This window comes from Empidonax traillii, unplaced genomic scaffold, assembly GCF_003031625.1.
Source record: "Empidonax traillii isolate 1590-97213 ecotype Southwest subspecies unplaced genomic scaffold, ASM303162v1 scaffold517:size446157, whole genome shotgun sequence".
Classification (NCBI taxonomy): domain Eukaryota; kingdom Metazoa; phylum Chordata; class Aves; order Passeriformes; family Tyrannidae; genus Empidonax; species Empidonax traillii.
The window spans coordinates 108,553-126,037 of record NW_020955710.1 but is presented as its reverse complement, the minus strand read 5'-3'; the positions used below and the strand labels follow the sequence as shown (position 1 = coordinate 126,037).

At 50.2% G+C, this 17,485-nt stretch overlaps 1 protein-coding gene across 4 annotated transcripts in view; it reads right to left on the bottom strand.

Annotated features, from left to right (window-relative positions):
* The window catches only part of RALGAPA2 (Ral GTPase activating protein catalytic alpha subunit 2), a 95,553-nt gene that overhangs the window by 3,436 nt on the left and 74,632 nt on the right, over positions 1 to 17,485 (bottom strand). For 2 of the 4 annotated variants that reach the window (XM_027896840.1, XM_027896842.1), the window contains one exon: positions 7,375 to 7,496. In XM_027896840.1, the coding sequence (XP_027752641.1) occupies positions 7,375 to 7,496 (122 nt within the window). Of the gene's footprint in view, positions 1 to 75; positions 116 to 5,233; positions 7,497 to 17,485 lie in introns of those variants that run through there. The other 2 variants (XM_027896843.1, XM_027896841.1) reach the window with 2 other exon arrangements.

The window sequence follows — 17,485 nt, the reverse complement described above, 5'->3', positions numbered from 1 at the left end:
GGAGGAGGAGGAGAGCTGTTAGAGGTGAAGCACAGCGGCAGCAGCAGAGGGGCCTGCGGGAAGCGTCGCTCTTACCTGCGGCCATTACCGTAACGAGAGCGTTACACACTCTAATCTAAAGGGAGAGAACACAAAACGGTGTCAGTGCAGGACCCAACGTCAGCCTGGCACAGCAGACCCTGGCACGTGCTGGGCACCAGCGGGAAGGGCAGCTCAGGAAGGAGAGTTCCCCTCAACCCTCAGGGACCTGGAGAAACAGGGACCCGCACGCTTCCTTCTCGGGTCTGTGGACTGAAGCAGTCAAGGGAGGGAATGCTGGCAAAAATGAGAATGAATAATCATTGCACTTCAGCTTTTGCCAAACGAGCTGCCATGGGACGGTGGGTGCAGCTGCCTCGGCTCCACCTCCAGCACCGTTGCTGGTCACACCATTTCAAACTGCGCAAGATTTGAGGCTTCACAGAGACCTAAACCACTGGGACACTGCAGGCGGGTTAAAACCCCAGCAAATGAGCATGTAGGGATCCCACAGGGCCTCTTACAGGTGACACCTGGTGAGAGAGGTTTAAGCTTTTAAGCTTGCAGGAACTTACATTTTAGAAATGGAGTTAGGAATACAGATAAAACCACACTTTAGATGAAATTGTCTTGTGGGAAGCTAGAGAGAGAGAGAGAGATGGCTTATTGCACCTCAAATCCACCAGAGAGAACAAACCTCATTTCTCATGCCCCGCCCTGCCAGGGCAGGTGCTCTAGGAATGACCTTTCAGCCATTTCTCTCCTCCTGAAGTAGCTGAACACCCCTGAAAGCAACGGTGGGTCTCCATGACCTGTAAGGATCCTGAAGCCTTGTCTTTAAAAAGACACATGAAGTTTTCACATGGGCTGTGACCTGTTCCAGCCCCCCATTAACCTGTCACCCAGGATAGGGCTGTGGAAATCTTTGTTTTCCTTCTCAGTAAATGTGAAGGTCAGAAAATTCCAGAGAGAGTCGCTGTAGTAAATCTGCCCAATGTTCCTGCTTCCCACTTCCAAGGACAGGCTCAAAGTACACTGTAAGCAGCATCCTGAGCCTGGTGGAAGAAATCATCGATAACTGAAGCAGTGGCTGTGTTAATCAAACATGTCCTGCAGTGTCTTGGAAAGCTTTAAGTGAAGCAGTTAGAGAATCTCAAACTACAAGGTAATCAGGGGCAGAACCATCCCTAAAACAGCACTCACAGTTTCCAGGAGGGAGTGCCTGGCACCGTCACAGGCCCAGCCTTGATGGTTTGAGGGATTTGGAAATAAACCCTAAATGTACACATCGAAGTTTAATTAGTCAGGACTCGGAGCAGCCGTTAATTAGTTCTGCACAGGCTGGCCTCAGCCTCAGCCAGGGGGAGCCCAGAAAGCGTTGGGGGTTTTGTGGGTGTCACAGCCCAAGCCCCCGGCCCGTGGCCACAGCTCTGCTCCAGCTCTGCTCCAGCTCTGCTCCAGCTCTCCGTGGCCACAGAGCCGGTGCCTCCATGCAGAGGGAAAATGCAAAGGGGCCACATTGCCTGGAGCCTTCTCCGAGCTGACAGCTCGAGCAGCTGGAGCTGTCACCCGGCAGGAGAGACGGGCCTGTCAAGCTCATATTTTCTGCCATCCCAGCACTGATTGCTTGGAGAAACACTCTCTCTCTGCCTCCTCTCCCAGAGATCATAGCTGGGGGAGCTCCCTCTGAGCCAATCAATTACATGGAAAAGGCAGGGGCCCAGCCTGAGAGCCCTAATGCGTCCCTTCCCTGCTGGAGATCCCGAGGGAACACCAGGCTTGAGGGAGAAGCAGCCCCAGCACCTGCCCAGCCTCAGGGACAGGTGGGTGCAGGGCACAGGGAAAACGACCCCTGTGCCCAGAGCAGGCGGCTGCTGCTTTGCAGGGAGCTGCAAAGGAAGGATGCAACTTCCCTAGGGTTCTGCAGGGATCCAGACCCTCTGGAGCCAGGCCTGTTCAACCACAGGAGCTACAGGGGAACAGAGCTGCTGCCCCAACAATTTGTGGGAGCTGTGACACTGCTCTGTTTAATGCCAGACCATTCCCGCCCCTCGCAGGGACACTACGGTGGCAGCTCTGGGGATGAGGGCAGGAAAGCCACACAAGGAACACTGATAACAGAGAGCACAGGGGCAAGGAGCAGCTCCCAAATCTGCTGGTGCTGCCCCAGGAGCCCCCGAGGGCAGCCGAGCAGCGGCTGGGACAGAGGCTGCAGTCTGCTCAGGATGTGGAACTACCGGGATTAAACAGAGAGGGAAAGCCACACAGGTGCTGTGCTTCCTCCTGAGTACTCATGGGGAAGGAGGAGAAGACACAGCCGAATCCTGCCTCCTGTGGTAACTCTTCTGGCTCCTCTGCTCCACCTCCCTCAGCTTTTCCTCTTTGTTCACTGCCTGGACAACCACGGCAGCACCGACAGCTACCCCAGTTCCATCTCACCTGCTGAGCACGGGCTCCTACGACTCAATTCCCTGTCCTTGCTCCCACATCGGAGGGACCCATCCTGGACCAGGGAGGCTTGGACAGAGGTTGGAGCACACAGCTGCCACTGTGTGTGTGCCAGACAGTGCCAGCGCTGCCTCCTCTCCTGGAGGCGCCGGGACAGTCGGGAATTTCCTAAGTCCCAGCGACTAGAAATGAATTGTTCAGTTTCAGGCAGCACTGACACATGGATCAAACTCAACCCCCGGCACATGCCGAACGTGCTGTGGTATCGTGGCACTGCTACTCACTTTTGAGTGTGTATTTTTTTACTACTCCCCCCAAAAAGGCAGAAATATTTAATATACAGAACCTGGAGAGACTTTTGTTCCACCTCTACACAGATCTGACAAAACACACTACAAGGAAAACACCCTTTTCCAAGGAAAAAGATAAAAGTAAAAGAAACCCCAATTAAGTAAAAAACAAAACCAGAAAAACCACACCAAAGCAAAAGGAATCCTGGCTCATCATTACAAAGAGCATCAGTCTGGTTAACGCAATAGTTACTCTGGGTTTGGTTTTGTTTCTGTCAAAAATACATTTTAAACCTAGATGTCAAATTGAAATATTCCTTTTGCTTTAAAATGGGAAAGATCAAGCTCAGTACTGAGCAAAAAGTGGTTTAAAATAAACCAGATCTGCTTCCTTGTACATTCAAGTATTTTCTACAGGAACTTTAAGCATGTAAAAATCTGGAGACAAAAGGAAAGCATGTGTCACCCTTACAACAAAAAGCCTGCAAAATCTCGGTTTTATGTAAATCAGCAGGCAGGCTCCCGAGGCTTTAAAACCAGGGAATGCTGAAAACCTCTACAGTTCCTCAACTCAAGTGTTGCTCCTGGGCAATGCCATAATATTCATTAAAGAATCCATTTATCAACAGATACCATGTCTGAGTTTTCCAGCACAGTTTTCTTGACACTCCACTGAAAAGGATGCTTTAAAAACATTAAGTTGGAACTCAAGAATCCGGGATGCTTTGCCTGCCCATTCCACAATATCCATTAGCAACTAAAAAAGCCAAGATTTACACTATATCCTCCCTGATAACGTTGAGCATTGTGCTTTATTTTCCAAGTCATTAGCATGCACAAGAATGACCTCATGGTGAACAGATGCACTTGGATATGGCAGTGATTAGATCAGTCCTCTCAGCAGTCAAGTGTGCCCATTCCCATTAACCCTTGGAGCGCCAAAGGCAGCACTGCAAGCTCAGGGTTCCCTCCAAACACAAACCTGCCCTCCGAGTACACACCCTTCACGCAATCCTCCTGAGGATCACTAGACAGTTACCCCGAATACCTGGCCACTTCCACTTCCTAAGGGATAACACCGTGCTTCTGGCTGCTGATCTCACACCAAAAAAGCCCCAAAGCCCAAGGCAGCCCTTTGAGCCACAGAGGCAAAGTCGGGGCGCTGCTCTGTCTGTGTGTGCCTGCTTCAGCTTCACCAGTTTGTTAAAGAACACACAAGTATTTTGTTGAATAACTGTTTCTGGTTTTGGCTGAGGGAGCAAGAACAGCAGCTTAAAGCCCGTCCTCTAAAAGGAGAGAAATCTGCAGAGGGAAAGGATGAGAATAATTCAACAGTGTTGGATTATGGAGGATTTCCTGGGCTGCCTCTCAGACCCAGCCTAATTAAAATACAGCATGTAATGCACCAGTTTAACAACAAAGGGCCGTATTCCCAGCTTTTGTTCCTAATCTGCACATCCCCTAAATGAGTTCAGGGATGGCCATTCTGCCTACCCGACTGCGCTTTCAGGCTGAAAACAGCCAGCCAGGGTTATCCGTGATCCTTCAGCACTGCAAACAGCCAGGGTTATGTGTGATCCTTCAGCACTGAAGACAGCCAGGGTTATCCGTGATCCTTCAGCACTGCAAACAGCCAGGGCTATGTGTGATCCTTCAGCACTGCAAACAGCCAGGGTTATGTGTGATCCTTCAGCACTGCAAACAGCCAGGGTTATGTGTGATCCTTCAGCACTGCAAACAGCCAGGGTTATGTGTGATCCGTGTGGGGAGTTTAAGGCTCTGCACGTGGAAACAGCAAAGAGATCAACTGGATGATTTTCGTGCAGAAAATGCAGCACCTGCAAGACTGCTGGTGACAGAGAGACCAAGCCAGGGCAGGAAACACACATCCCACCGGAGTCTGGGAGATGCATCCCCCGGGGCAGCATCAGAAAATGCAAAAACACGCAGTTCAATAATTAGATCATGGTTAGCAACACCCCAGTGATGTGTGTCAGTGAGAGCTACGCGTTCAATTCATTTAATGGTCCCGATTTCTTCTTATAACTAATGACAACAAGCTTCATTTTAATAAAAAGCACACTTGCTCCTTGACCTTTCTGCTCAGATCAGATGAGAATTAATCTTAAATTTACCTGAGGAGTTTACACCCGGCAGGGTTAGCAGCACCAGCTGGCTTGTCACCTGTGCCAGCTCCATGAATCCCACAGAATCATCGAGGCCGGGAGAGATCTTCAAGATCATCTAATCCAGCCACCAACTCAGCACCACCATCATCACCCCTAAACCACGTCCCCAAGTGCCACATTCAGACACCTCCTGAACACTTTTAGAGGCGGTGACTCCAGCACCTTCCTGGGCAGCCTGTGCCAGTGCCTACTGCTTTCGGGGAAAATCTGTTTTTCATTTATTGCTCCCTGATTAATTTTTTCTGTTTCGGAACAGCAGTTCCCTTTTTACATGGAGAAAACCAGGTGATTCCTGCAGGTGTAAGACAGGGGGGTCTATGCCTGGAGCAGGACTGCCTGCCTATGGCACAGGCTGCATGCTGGGGAACAGCTCCCGAGCTGCCAGGGAGCATCTGATGGAAAACACATCCCAATGGCCACGGCTCACACTGTCCTTGCTCATCACTGACTACATGTGCAGGTGTATCAGTAGGTAACATGAGGAGATTCTCTGAAGCAGACAATTCTGACACCAGAAGTCATGGCCAGCCTCCAGTTCATGAGTGAAAAATTAATTCTGAGGCTCAGAAGTCCAAAAACTGGGACCTGACTGGGGCAGGTTTTACAATTAAAAGCAATTAAAATAATGAAATTATAAAACCACATCCAGGGTACTCATGATTTAACAGTGTTCTGTAAACCTCAGCTATTGGGAAACACTTTAACCAGGTTTGGCATATCCCAGCATATCCCAGCCTTCCAAGAGCAGCACTGCCAAGGGATCTGCCCTGTCGGACCACATTTGTACACAACCAGATCACTGCGTGCTCTAAAAACCACGAGAACGAGGCACAGCTATGTACAGAGCAAAACATTTAAAATAGATCAATATATCTACATTTCTATTTGCTGATATGTCAGCAGATAAACGATTCAAATGCTAACGACCAACCCTGGGCACGTGCTGCACTCCTATTGAAACGGGCGATTTTTTTGTCTAAGACTTTTGGCAGAGTGTATAAAAGAATTTAATGCACAGCTGTTCTACTTTTTAATGTAGGAAACATTAATCAAAGCTTTAAGTTATAAGCTTTCCTAGCGTTGTTTAGTATTCCAGTTCAGCAGAGATCAATAGATCCATCCCGTGTTCCCTGACGCCTCTCCAGGACGCAGAGGCGCGATTATGTAAATGGCCCCGACCGCCTCCCCTCCTGCCAGCGCTTATCTCCAAAGCCTTCTGCCTGCTGCTCCTGGCCACCACTGCCCGGCCCGCACAGGCCTCTTATCTCCTCACAAAGCTCCGAGCGCGCCAGGATCGGAGCCAGGAACGCTAGACAATGCTGCACGGCTGGTTTTATTCCTAAGTGATTTATTCTAGCAAATTTAATTTCTTCCTTCAATGTTTCAGTTTAGATGGAAGATATCTGCTAACAAGTCGGGCTAAAGAGAAATAGAGCAGATGTCCTGCAACGTTTGTACAGGTTGGAAATAATCTATTCAGCAATCCAAAAGAGAATGATTAGAAAGTGCCAGTGTCACCCTATGAGTGTCAACAATGGATTAAGGAATCTTTGTTAGAGAGTCCAGCACACAGCGACGAGACACTTTCTGGAGGCTGGAAAAAACACATCTTGAGAGCACTAGAAATCTGCTTTTCAGAGCAAAAGATCCCTTTCAGAAGAGGTTCACTTAAACTCAACGGAACCAGCCAGGCAGCGATTTGTACCTCACTGACCACACAGTAACCTAAATGTCCACAGGGCAGGAGGAATAAACGCCCGCCCGGGCTTTGGCACTGCATTGCCACCTCTCAGGAGGGCTGATGAATGATGAGCACTGATGTGTGTGTACACATGCACACCCCCACCCCCCACATACATGCACACATCCATTACAGCCCCCAAAGAGGCTCCAGGCCAGGTGCTGGAGGGCAGCCTGCAATGTGCTTGTCTGCATTGAAGGGAAGCGCCCGCGTCCCGCCCGCCGCTGTGATTCCCTAACAGCACCCCGTTCCTGCGGTTCTTGTGCATTAATCCCTGACCCTGGTAGCTCAGCAGCATAATCCCCATTTAGCATTAGCAGCAGCTTCCCCTGCGAGGAACTATTTTTGATAAGTGAGCCCCAATTCAGGCCTCGCTTTTGAACAACATATTCCCAGCTCAGCAAGAACCCGGAGTCCTGAATGAGCCGGAGCCCATCACTGCGAGAAAGTTCATTAACCTCGCCGGAGTCGGGGGTTAACAGGATAGCTGAAGAAAGGAGCAGACTGAATAGCTCTGATGCAAAACAAATTAAAATGAATGTCATCATTCCTTTTGATATTCATTAGTTGATTCAGGGGAAGAACGGTCTTCTTAAATTTGCAAGCATTTATCTACAAAAAACAGGTGTACATCTGCTGCTCAAGTGCTTCTTGGGGCTACAGAGAAGAATAACGTGCAGAGACTCACCAGTTCCACCGAGGGAGTAGCTGGGAGAGGGAGAAAAGACCTGAGCGGCAAAATCCTCAAACGTCATCACCTCTTTGTGGTTCTGGATGATGGCTTCGAGGTACAGAGCTCTCTCCTCGTAGCTGTGGCGGCCCCGTTAAGGAAATGTGTGTGCAGAACTCCAGGCTGTCCCACGGCGTCCCCCCTGAGGAGCAGCAGCCCCTCAGCCCCACATCCACACTGACCGGGCTGCAATGGGTGGGGACCGGGGGGACCAGAACTGCCCAGCAGATCTGAAGGCGAGCAGTGAGGAGAGGACACCCTTCGGGGCTGGAAATTCAGGGTAACACCTTTGAGCTTTGTGACTCAGAAACAGCGACTCGGGAGCTGCCGAGGGCAGGAGCAAACCCCCAGACCGCAGCTTTCCAAAACCAGAACCTGCCGTCACAGACAGGCTGTGGCACTATGGGAAGCTCCTGCCACACAGTATTCCTGTTCCAGTGACTAGAAAAGTGACTAGATTGGAGAAACAAGCTATGGGACAGCGGGGATCAACCCCCCCCCCCTTCATTTGATCACTGGACTTCTCAAAAGAAATTAACCACAATAAACACAATTCTGAAAGCGTGACAGTTGTATTTAGGGCAGGTGCTGGAAGGTGCAACCTTATGTATCCCAAAGAAACGATGGACATTGGACAAACCCAGCCCACAACTTGCATGCATTATGGCCTACATAATGCAAACAACAAAGCGAGCTAACACGGAGACTATTGCCTTTTAATTAAAACTCGGCAACCTGGAACACACAGCATTCAAATGTGTAATCAAAAACCAGTCACCAATAAAACTTACAAGCGTAACAAGCTGAAGCAACTTTCCAGCTGTCTTAATAGGACCCCTGCTTGCGGCAGCCTTTCACAGCAGAGAAAGCAAATCTTCCCCTTTTGTGTGCAGCTTCTGTCTGCTCAGAAGGTGAATCATACACTTCCAATAACAGGATAACGCTTGGGACAAATCTACAATGGGCTGGAGAGCCTCACGTATGACTTTATGAATTAGGGCTCGCAGGAGCCAGGATGACATCTCATTCTCCGTTTCCTCAGTGAAAACAAAAGTTTTCAGCGCCTCATTGTGCTTCTGTTACGGGGAAATGCACTCGAGCTCTGCAAGGCTGTTCAGTGGGAGCAAAGGCCAAGCTGAATTTAGAAATTAGGAGCGGGAGAATAACACCAGTGACAACAGAATGCAGGTGAGGGTATTTAGAATTGAAAAGCATTACTAATTAATATTGAAGTGCCATTTGTAACTTGCAGTACATTAACAAAACCGCTCTGAAACAGTATTAAAAAAAAAAAATCAGAGTAAAGCGGTGCTTAAAACCAGGAGACGATGGTCTAATGTCGACCTTGAGGGGAATAAGCAAAGCACGTCTTCATTGCATGTGAGTTCCTGCAGGCGTGGTGGCAACAAAAGAAAGAGAAAGAAAAGAAGAATTTTGCTTTTAACGCTTGCAGAGGACGATTGATATGTGATAAATCTTCTTATAAACTTCCCGTGGAAGCCTGGAGAAAGAAAATCAATAGCCAGCATTTCAGCGTTTGCACCTGCTGACAGCGTTATTTGCTCAGTTTTCCTCCCTTCCCCGAAGCCCGGGAGAACACATTCCTGACAGCGCCAGCGCCAGCCCGCAGCGTGCGGGGCTGCCTCCCCATTATGGGCTGAACTCCTGATGACTCTTGTTAATGAATAGGCTGCCAAACTTCCTCGGAGAGGAGGCACACGCCTGGGCCCTATTCTAAAGGGACTGACGGATGCCATTCACTTCTCATTATGGAGATGCTGATTCCTCGGCGCTCGGCTGTTGCCAGGGCCGAGCTGAGTGCGGCTGGCCGGGAACAGCGGGAACAGCGGGAACAGCGGGACGCGGGGGCTGCACGGCCGTCTGGCCAACAGCCCCTCCGACACGGAGCTGGCACGTGCTGGCGCAGCGGGAGCAGACCCAGGCGTGACAAATTGCTGAAAGGGCTCGGCGACACCGGGGGCTGACGACCACCTGAGCCTGCGGGCCGGCCGGCAGCTCTCGATTCGCGGCCGGGGCCGCGCGTGGGCTGCTTCAAACCAGGCAGGGGGACGGCAAAGGCTTTTCACGCTCTGCCTGATAATGCCCTGCTGCGTAATGAACGGCCCTGCACATCTCACACATCAGCACGCGCAGCCGCCGCGAGCTCACCGCAGGCTGTGCCGCCGCGGTAAGTGCTACACGCAAGGACACGGCGAGGACACGCTGCCCAGGTTTGCTGCACCCAGTAAACGCCTATCGATGAGCTGCAGGGTGCTCATCGCAGCACAAAACACTGGGCCAAACAGCTGGGCAGCTCCAGGAGAGGCAGCCGAGGAACAACACACTGTGCCATGCCGATTCCAAGGTCCGGAGAGCCGTGTGGATCCACAGCGGCTTTGGAGGTGCGCGAGGAAGATCCCAGTGCAGCGCCCCCCTTGCAGATTAAAAAGCCCAAAGCAGCGGGTCCTGGGGAGGCCGAGGGCTGCACACACTGGGGTCCTGGGGAGGCTGAGCCTGCACACACTGGGGTCCTGGGGAGGCCGAGCCTGCACACACTGGGGTCCTGGGGGGGCCGAGTGCTGCACACACTGGGGTCCTGGGGGGGCCGAGTGCTGCACACACTGGGGTCCTGGGGAGGCCGAGTGCTGCACACACTGGGGTCCTGGGGGGGCCGAGCCTGCACACACTGGGGTCCTGGGGAGGCTGAGTGCTGCACACACTGGGGTCCTGGGGGGGCCGAGCGCTGCACACACTGGCTCCACTCTGCAGCCCCCCCTCGGCTCTGTGCTCCCCATGTCCCTCCCGGGCTATCTGGAGCAAGAGGCAGCACAGGAGCTCCCGCCATGTGGGCAGTGAGCACAATGCCCGTGCTCATTTTTACTTACAGTTTAATCAAGAAAGAATTGAGTGGCTGCAGGAGAACAAAACCAAACTCCCTGCCATCTCCGTTTCAGTACAGACTGGGGAGAAAAGATGGGATTCACTATAATAAAAAGCCAAAGAACTGGAGTTTAAGAACGTACATGAACAAGCTGTAAAGAACCCCCTGAAAAACACCTCCATCCTGTTAAAAAAAGCCTCAAGAAGTTTCCTGTTTGTCCCTCTGCAGGAACGTGTCCATCCCAGTAATCTCTGGAGCAATACTTCAGTCAGAGCTGCATCACACAACCACGCTGTGCCTGCAGCCCATGAGCTGGCCCCGAGATGTCCCTTACACTCCTTCCAACGTTACGCTGACTCTTCCTAACCTGATCTTGGTGTGCCAGCTCCTGCAAGCTTTGGGCACAGCCACCTGACATGCAGGTGCCCTGAACACTGAGCTGCATTTAGATGGAGTGCCACATAAATTGCTGGTTTAAAAATGCAACCCGTGGATCAGCAAACCCCCGACCCAGCTCAGGGCAGTGCTCTGGGCTGAGCAGGACCATGAGGGAGGTCCAAGTGCAGCTTTCCTAGAGCAGCCTCGGGGCTCGAGGGCTGCAGGGACACAAATCCGCTGCTGCAGCCGGGGCTGCAGAGGATGGGCTGTGATCTTGAACCCCACCCCAGCGAAAAGCTGGACAGCTGGCGGCCCTGATTAACTAAGCCCCCAGTTATCTGGAGGTTTGGAGTGTCCCCTGAGATCTTCAGATAAATGGAGTCATACCAGACCCTTGAAGGAGCTGATCAAAAGCTCCTCTTTTAATATGTACGGCAATTTGACCCTCCCCTCCACGGCTGCATTATTTTACATTTTCCTTCTGCCAAGGCAAAACTCCAGGGCAAAATGTTTAAAACAGGCACAAACAAGTTTTTTTTCATTTCATATGAAATAATGACATTGGGAGCTATGCAAGGTGTGAATTATCAATCATGAATGTATATATAAAACTGCACAGAGCAGGAATTTACCTCCTATTTGAATACAGCAGTGAAATCTCAGCATTTTAATATTATGAGCTTGTAGAGGAGTTTTATCAGTATATAAATTATTTTAACATTTCAACCACACAATGAAGGCTGTTTGAAAGAAAACTCCAACACATTAAAATGTGAACATTACCTATTTTCAATTAACCACATCACCTCATTGCAGCAGCAGGATGACATGCAAAGTTCTGGGGTGAAATACACAGGACCTTCCAGATGGAGAATGAAAAAGGAGGCAAAAGGCAGAAGTTTTTGTAAATTCATTGGAGAGGCAGGTACCAGCCAGCACTTGGCTCTCACCTACCAGCATCACCTCTACATGTCTAACCTCTACAGCACAGAGCCAGTTTCAGACACATGGTTTAAATCGTAAGATTTGAAAAAGACTTCAAAGACCTTGTCATGTGAGTTCTGCAGGTGACCTGAGCCATCCTGGGATCAGGATTTGGCCAACGTTTCCTTCTCTGCACACACGCAACATTAAACCACAACTGCCTGTTTATAAACAGGGAATAGAGGAGACGATTATTTGTCAATAGCAGATCCTGAACATATAGAACTTTTACTTCTGAACCATAACTCTGTGCTGACCTCAAGCAAAACCCTCAGGGCCCCATCCCTGCCGATGGCAATGGCCAGCAAGTCCTTCCCCATTTTCATTTTATTTGAAAATAAAAACATTTTGGCAGCATTCATATACTCTCACCAACATATGGAAACAACGGTGCATTCTGCTGATGCAGTGGGCAAATAAAAGACAAAAGTGTTTGTGGGCTTGTGGACAGGCAAGGGGAGAACTGACTGGCTGCTCTCCACAGACCGTGGTTCCTGCCAACACCACGGGGCACCAGTCCCGGCACTGGCACCCAATGGTTGGGGTGCGCGGAGAGCACACGCTCCAACGCCTGTTCCTCTGCTCCAGAGGGACTGCCGAGGCCGTTAATGCCGACTGTTGGCATGGACCTGCTGCAACTCCCATCTGTGATGTGCATCCCACCCGGAGAAGGGCTTTCAGGGCATCTGGCCAGTGGAGAAGCTGAAAGTATAGAGGTAGACAGCTTTTTCCAGCCCATCAGACATCAAGGCTGTCTATATGTCCATGTGCCAAATCCTTCTTCCACCCAACTAGGGAGACTTGCAGAAAATCTTTGAACTCACAGTTCAGTGCAAGAGATACCTATTTCAGTTTCCTCCTGACTTGCATCACAGGGACCAAAGATGTTCCACAAAAGGGAGTTTGCTGCTGACACCGTGACAGCAGTTTGGAAAACAAACAAGAACATAAATGTTTGGGACTTACCAAAGCAGAATAAAGCCAGGACCGTAAAACTGAGGTTAACAGAGATGTGTCGGCAGATGACCTTTCTGCACCTAATTGTCCTCCCCAGCTCTGCACAGGATGGAGTTACTGTGCTTTTAAAACATGGTGCTAGGCAACTTCAGTGTGAAACTCAATCTGCTTGATTGGGCTCACCATCGTTTACGGTCTAGTGACCGTCACTGCCGCGTGATTTTCACTGAGAACTTTTGGGGGAATTTTAGTAACGTATATCCTTCAGTGAACAGGTGCAATTAAATTTTACCTGTCAGCAACCGCAGACTTATGCGCTTTTTATAACCCAAGGCATCGAGATGCAAGCTTTGCAGTGATGCATGTCTTCAGTGGCCCGTGTACCACGTGAGACACGTATGAGCCGAGGCTGTGCCACCGACGGGTGTGTGGGAGCCGGGCCCCCTCTGCAGCCCCCGCCACGGCCATCTGTCCGTGCTGCAGCCGGGGGAGCCAGGGCTCCGTGCGCTCCCTCGGCAGAGCAGGGCCGGCCTGTGCCAGGGCTGCTGTTCCTCCTCCTTATCCAAAACGGGCAGATGATCCTCTGCTGCCAAAACCAAGAGCTCATCCTCTCCATGGCATCATTTTCTACCGTTCTGCCACCCCTCCATGCAGAGTCACACAGACAGCAGCCCTCTCTGCTGGGGGCCTTGGGGGGTGGCTGGAGCCCAGGACACTCTGGTGTGCAGGAGACACAGCTCTCCCTGGAAATGACAGGTACGGGCGGTTTGCAAACAGGCTCCTCGTTTGGGAAGCGTTTGCCTGGTGCTGCAGCACCGTGCCTGGAGCTCTGCCGCCTCCCTCCCTGCAGCAGGGCCTGGGTGTCTGCAGAGCATTACAAAAGACCCTCAGTGCTGACTGGTGGAGATGGGCTGCAGATCCCACAAAGCGCACGGCGCAGCGCGTTGGTCCCCTCGCAGACGGTCGCCATTAATCGCTTTAAAGAGGAAAGTGCGACACAACAACAACAGAAACACGTTTCACACGGTTTCAAAGCATCTCAGTGGAAATCAAGCAGTGTAAGAGCAAAGCCATACTGAAGGTGCCCCGAGGCAAAAGGCTCCAGCTCACGCTGTCTGTGTGCAGCCCCGTGCCGGCGCCGGCTCCTGGCTCCCGACGCTGTTTGGCAGCACGTGGCCCAAGGTGTGCTGCGAGCACCCGTCTGGCAGAAGCACTCGCCTGCCGCTCTGGGATATCAAAAATATGTGGCACATTAGTCATGCCAAGTGCTTTGGGGGAGAGTTTTGCATTTATTATGAATAAGGCAGAAAACAAGCTTTCATCTTAATTTCCTCGCGCTCCTGCTGGCGGGAAGCCCCCGGGAGCAGACACACGTACCGTTACAGACACACCGTTCAGCGGCAGGAGCGAAGGGACAGCGCTCCGACACACAGCTCTGCTCCAATGGGCTCAGCCCTGCCCAGAGCTCTTCTACTGTACCACCGAGTACCTGCGATGCTCTGCTCCCAGGCAGTCTGTTTGTACAGAGAATAAAAAAGCTGGATCTGCCCCTCCTCCCCTCTATTAACGTTGTTCCTGTTCAGCGTGTTCCTCGTGCACTGCAGCGGTGACAAACAGCCACACACAGCTGTGCCGAAAACATGGCACCATATTTTTGCATGGTACAACTATGCCCATCCAAGGTCCAATCAGCCACTGCACTCCGTGCTTATCACTGCACTGATAAGGCTTTGAAGAAAATATTTCAACTGATTACAATGATGACATAATAGCCTGTTACAGGTTAGAGCAGCAGGAACCCTGACTAGTAGCTCCACAGGGCACATAAAGATCTAACCACCGAGAAGGTACTTCTGAAAGAGTTCTGTACTGCAAGAGCTGTTGTGCCATCAGTGGCACAAGTTTTTGGCCAGCAAATTAGCAGGGTGTGATTCCTCCCATACATGTTTCCTCTAGAAGTATCCATGCAGTTCCCTACTCAGTCTTGAGATAAAAGGACAGGAGTTGCCCAGGTCTGATTGAAATTAAATTTCAACCTTCCCAGCACCCCAGAGCAGAGAGATACGGAGACACTGAGGAGGAGGTCCTCTGTTCCGAGGGCACTGAGGTGAATTATCTTTCCTCTGTCTCCTCCAGCCAAGTACTTTTCCACCCAGGGAAATAACATGGAGGCAGAAAAACTGAAGATGTGTGGGAGAGGCGTAGAGTGTTGAGAAGATGTGCTGCAGGCGGGGATGGCCCTTGCCAAGACCCTCACCAGGAGCAGAGCCTGGGCACGTCCTGGCTTTGCCTGTGAAGGGGAGCCGCTGTCCTGCAGGGCCCTGGCTGTGCAGGGCTCACAGGACAGACAAATCCCTGGGTCCCATTTGCAGGGATCCTTCCAGCACCGCGCTGTCCCGTGTTATCAGTGTCTGTACAGCTGCTGACGCTCGTGCTCTGCAATTATCTGCCTTGTTCACAAACGGGGTGAGCATCAGGGGATAAAGAACTGTAGGAAAGGTCGTGTGTTACCCAGCAATGCTTCCCTCGCTTTGTCCTGGTCCTAATTTTATTCAAACGCTCACAAAATGCACTATTCCAATAATACCACTAATGAGCTGTTACTTCTGGACATCTTAGAGAAAGGGCAAAGGTAGCAAGGTTCAATTATTTGTCATTTCCTTATGCCTCCCAGTTCCTTGAAATGGGCTGCTTATACACCCAGGGATAATGTACTATCCTTGGGCTACTGTCCTTACCACCTACCAACAATTTTACTTCTACTGGCTCTTGTTCCAGCCTGTGTGTTTCATGGAAGGGGCTTCCTTTGAAAGCCTGAGCATTTTTCCCCAAAACTGTATTCTGGTAAGTTTTTGTGGGATTTTCAACATCATTAAATGTCACCCTCAGCACCCTTTGGGAGGGAGAGTGAAATTACTGACAGCCTTTCCCAGGCACACCTGGAGAAGTTTTGAAAACCTGCACCCTGCACTAGCAGCAGTGAAGACCAGTGAATACAGAGCACGGTGCAGGACTGGGAATCGATGCCCCTCCCCAGCACAGTCACTTCCAAGGGCCTTTCATGGAGAGAGATGCTGTGCTGCACTGACAGCCTCCCAAAAACTCTGTGGAGAAACAGCCAGGCCTGCTTGTGCAGAGTGATCGGTGTTCGTAATTCCCACTCTTCAGAGAAAAGAGTGATTGAGCGGCTGAAGCCTTGTTCACTCACTGATGTGTGCACCTTCCCAGTACAGTCAACATTCCTACACTTACTGCCAACCCACTGCCCCAACACACACACATCCACCTGAAGTCAGAAATGTCACCAAAACATTCCCATGCCACCCGAGCTCTGCTCCTCAGCCCGCTGCTACAGAGTGCACCCTGAGACAAGGAACAGAGCAGAGTTCCAGCGCTGCAGTATCCAGGTAAATGCACAGTTGGGAATCTCCCACGATGATGGCATACTCAGAACCATTCAGAAACAGAAGGTGCCAGCCTATGTAACTCTCAGCTTTGAAAATGAAACACCCAGAAGCAGGGGAAGGTAATGACACATTCACAGTTCAGAATTCAATGGAGAACGACAGAACCGGTCATCTCAGCACTGCCTGCAGCATCTGTGCTGAACAGGGCAGAGTCACCCTTAGGTGCACATTTGCACCCAGGACTTTGGGGCAGGGAGGACAGGCTGGCAGCTGCAGACTCACAAACCAGCTCAGATTATAGTCACTACAGACATGCTGGCAAAAGCCTGTGTTTTGAATTTCTGAGCACGATGCTACAAGTGCTGTTTAAGTGGGGCACAGATGCCAAGGAGAAGTCAGGAGACCGTTGTCATCTACACAAACACGGACAAAAGGAACTGCCTCTCCTGATTTTAAATAAAATGAAACAAAAATTGTAATTTGGTTAGTTCTGAATCAACCTCTGCCCGCAATGAGCAGCAAGGTGTCTGCTGAACCCACTTACACACACCTTGTTAGAGGATGGAGTAAAAGAACTGTGGGAGGTAAGAAATGCCCTCCTCCATCGCTCACAGAATATCACACTCGTATTGCTCACACACAGAGGTTTGCATTTCTTGATACTCAATAGTGATGCTTCCAGGTCTTCAAAATTAAATGTTTTTCAAATGTAAATCCCTGGAAAGTTGAACTGCTCTGAAAAAACAATTTTTACAAAGTTTATAATCTCTGAAGCAGTTCTAAGTGTTTACAAATATTGACTGGCTGCACAGAGCTGCACATGGACACAGGAATTCCTGGAATTATATGCAATATAAATGCACATGCTGAATGGATTTGTTCCTAGAAAAAAAGAGCTCAGTTCATTTAGCTGTAACAATCACAGCCAGTGACATCTCGGAAAGGGGCACGACTGTGCTTTGGGTATAACTGATGGACTTCTTCAGTCAGTTTGATAAGAGTACAGAGTGATCTGGCAGTTACAAGAGGAACAAAATATAATTACACAAAATAATTTTGCCCCTTCCAGTTTATGACAGATATTTTCATTATTTCTGCATCTAACACTAAATGGCTCAGTTTCAGGTCTATTATACTTAGTAATTTACATTTATTACAATCAGGGACAGGTAACTGGGCTTATTATCACATCCATTATGAGTGACGCCATTTGCAAGATGCTAAATGTACTTGTTGCCGTAGTGAGACAGGCTGGGAAGAACAAATCAGGAAAAGCCCAGCAAGATATCAGCAGGGATGTCCCAGCTTTAAATTAAAAACAAAATAAAGAGGAGGGTGTTTTAAAATTATTATCTGACATATTTGTAACTGCTGAGGATATTCCAAAGCAGGGACTGAGCAGGGGGCTCTGGGTGACCGACACCACCCATGGACTCAGAGCTCCCCAGGTCTGACTGAGCCC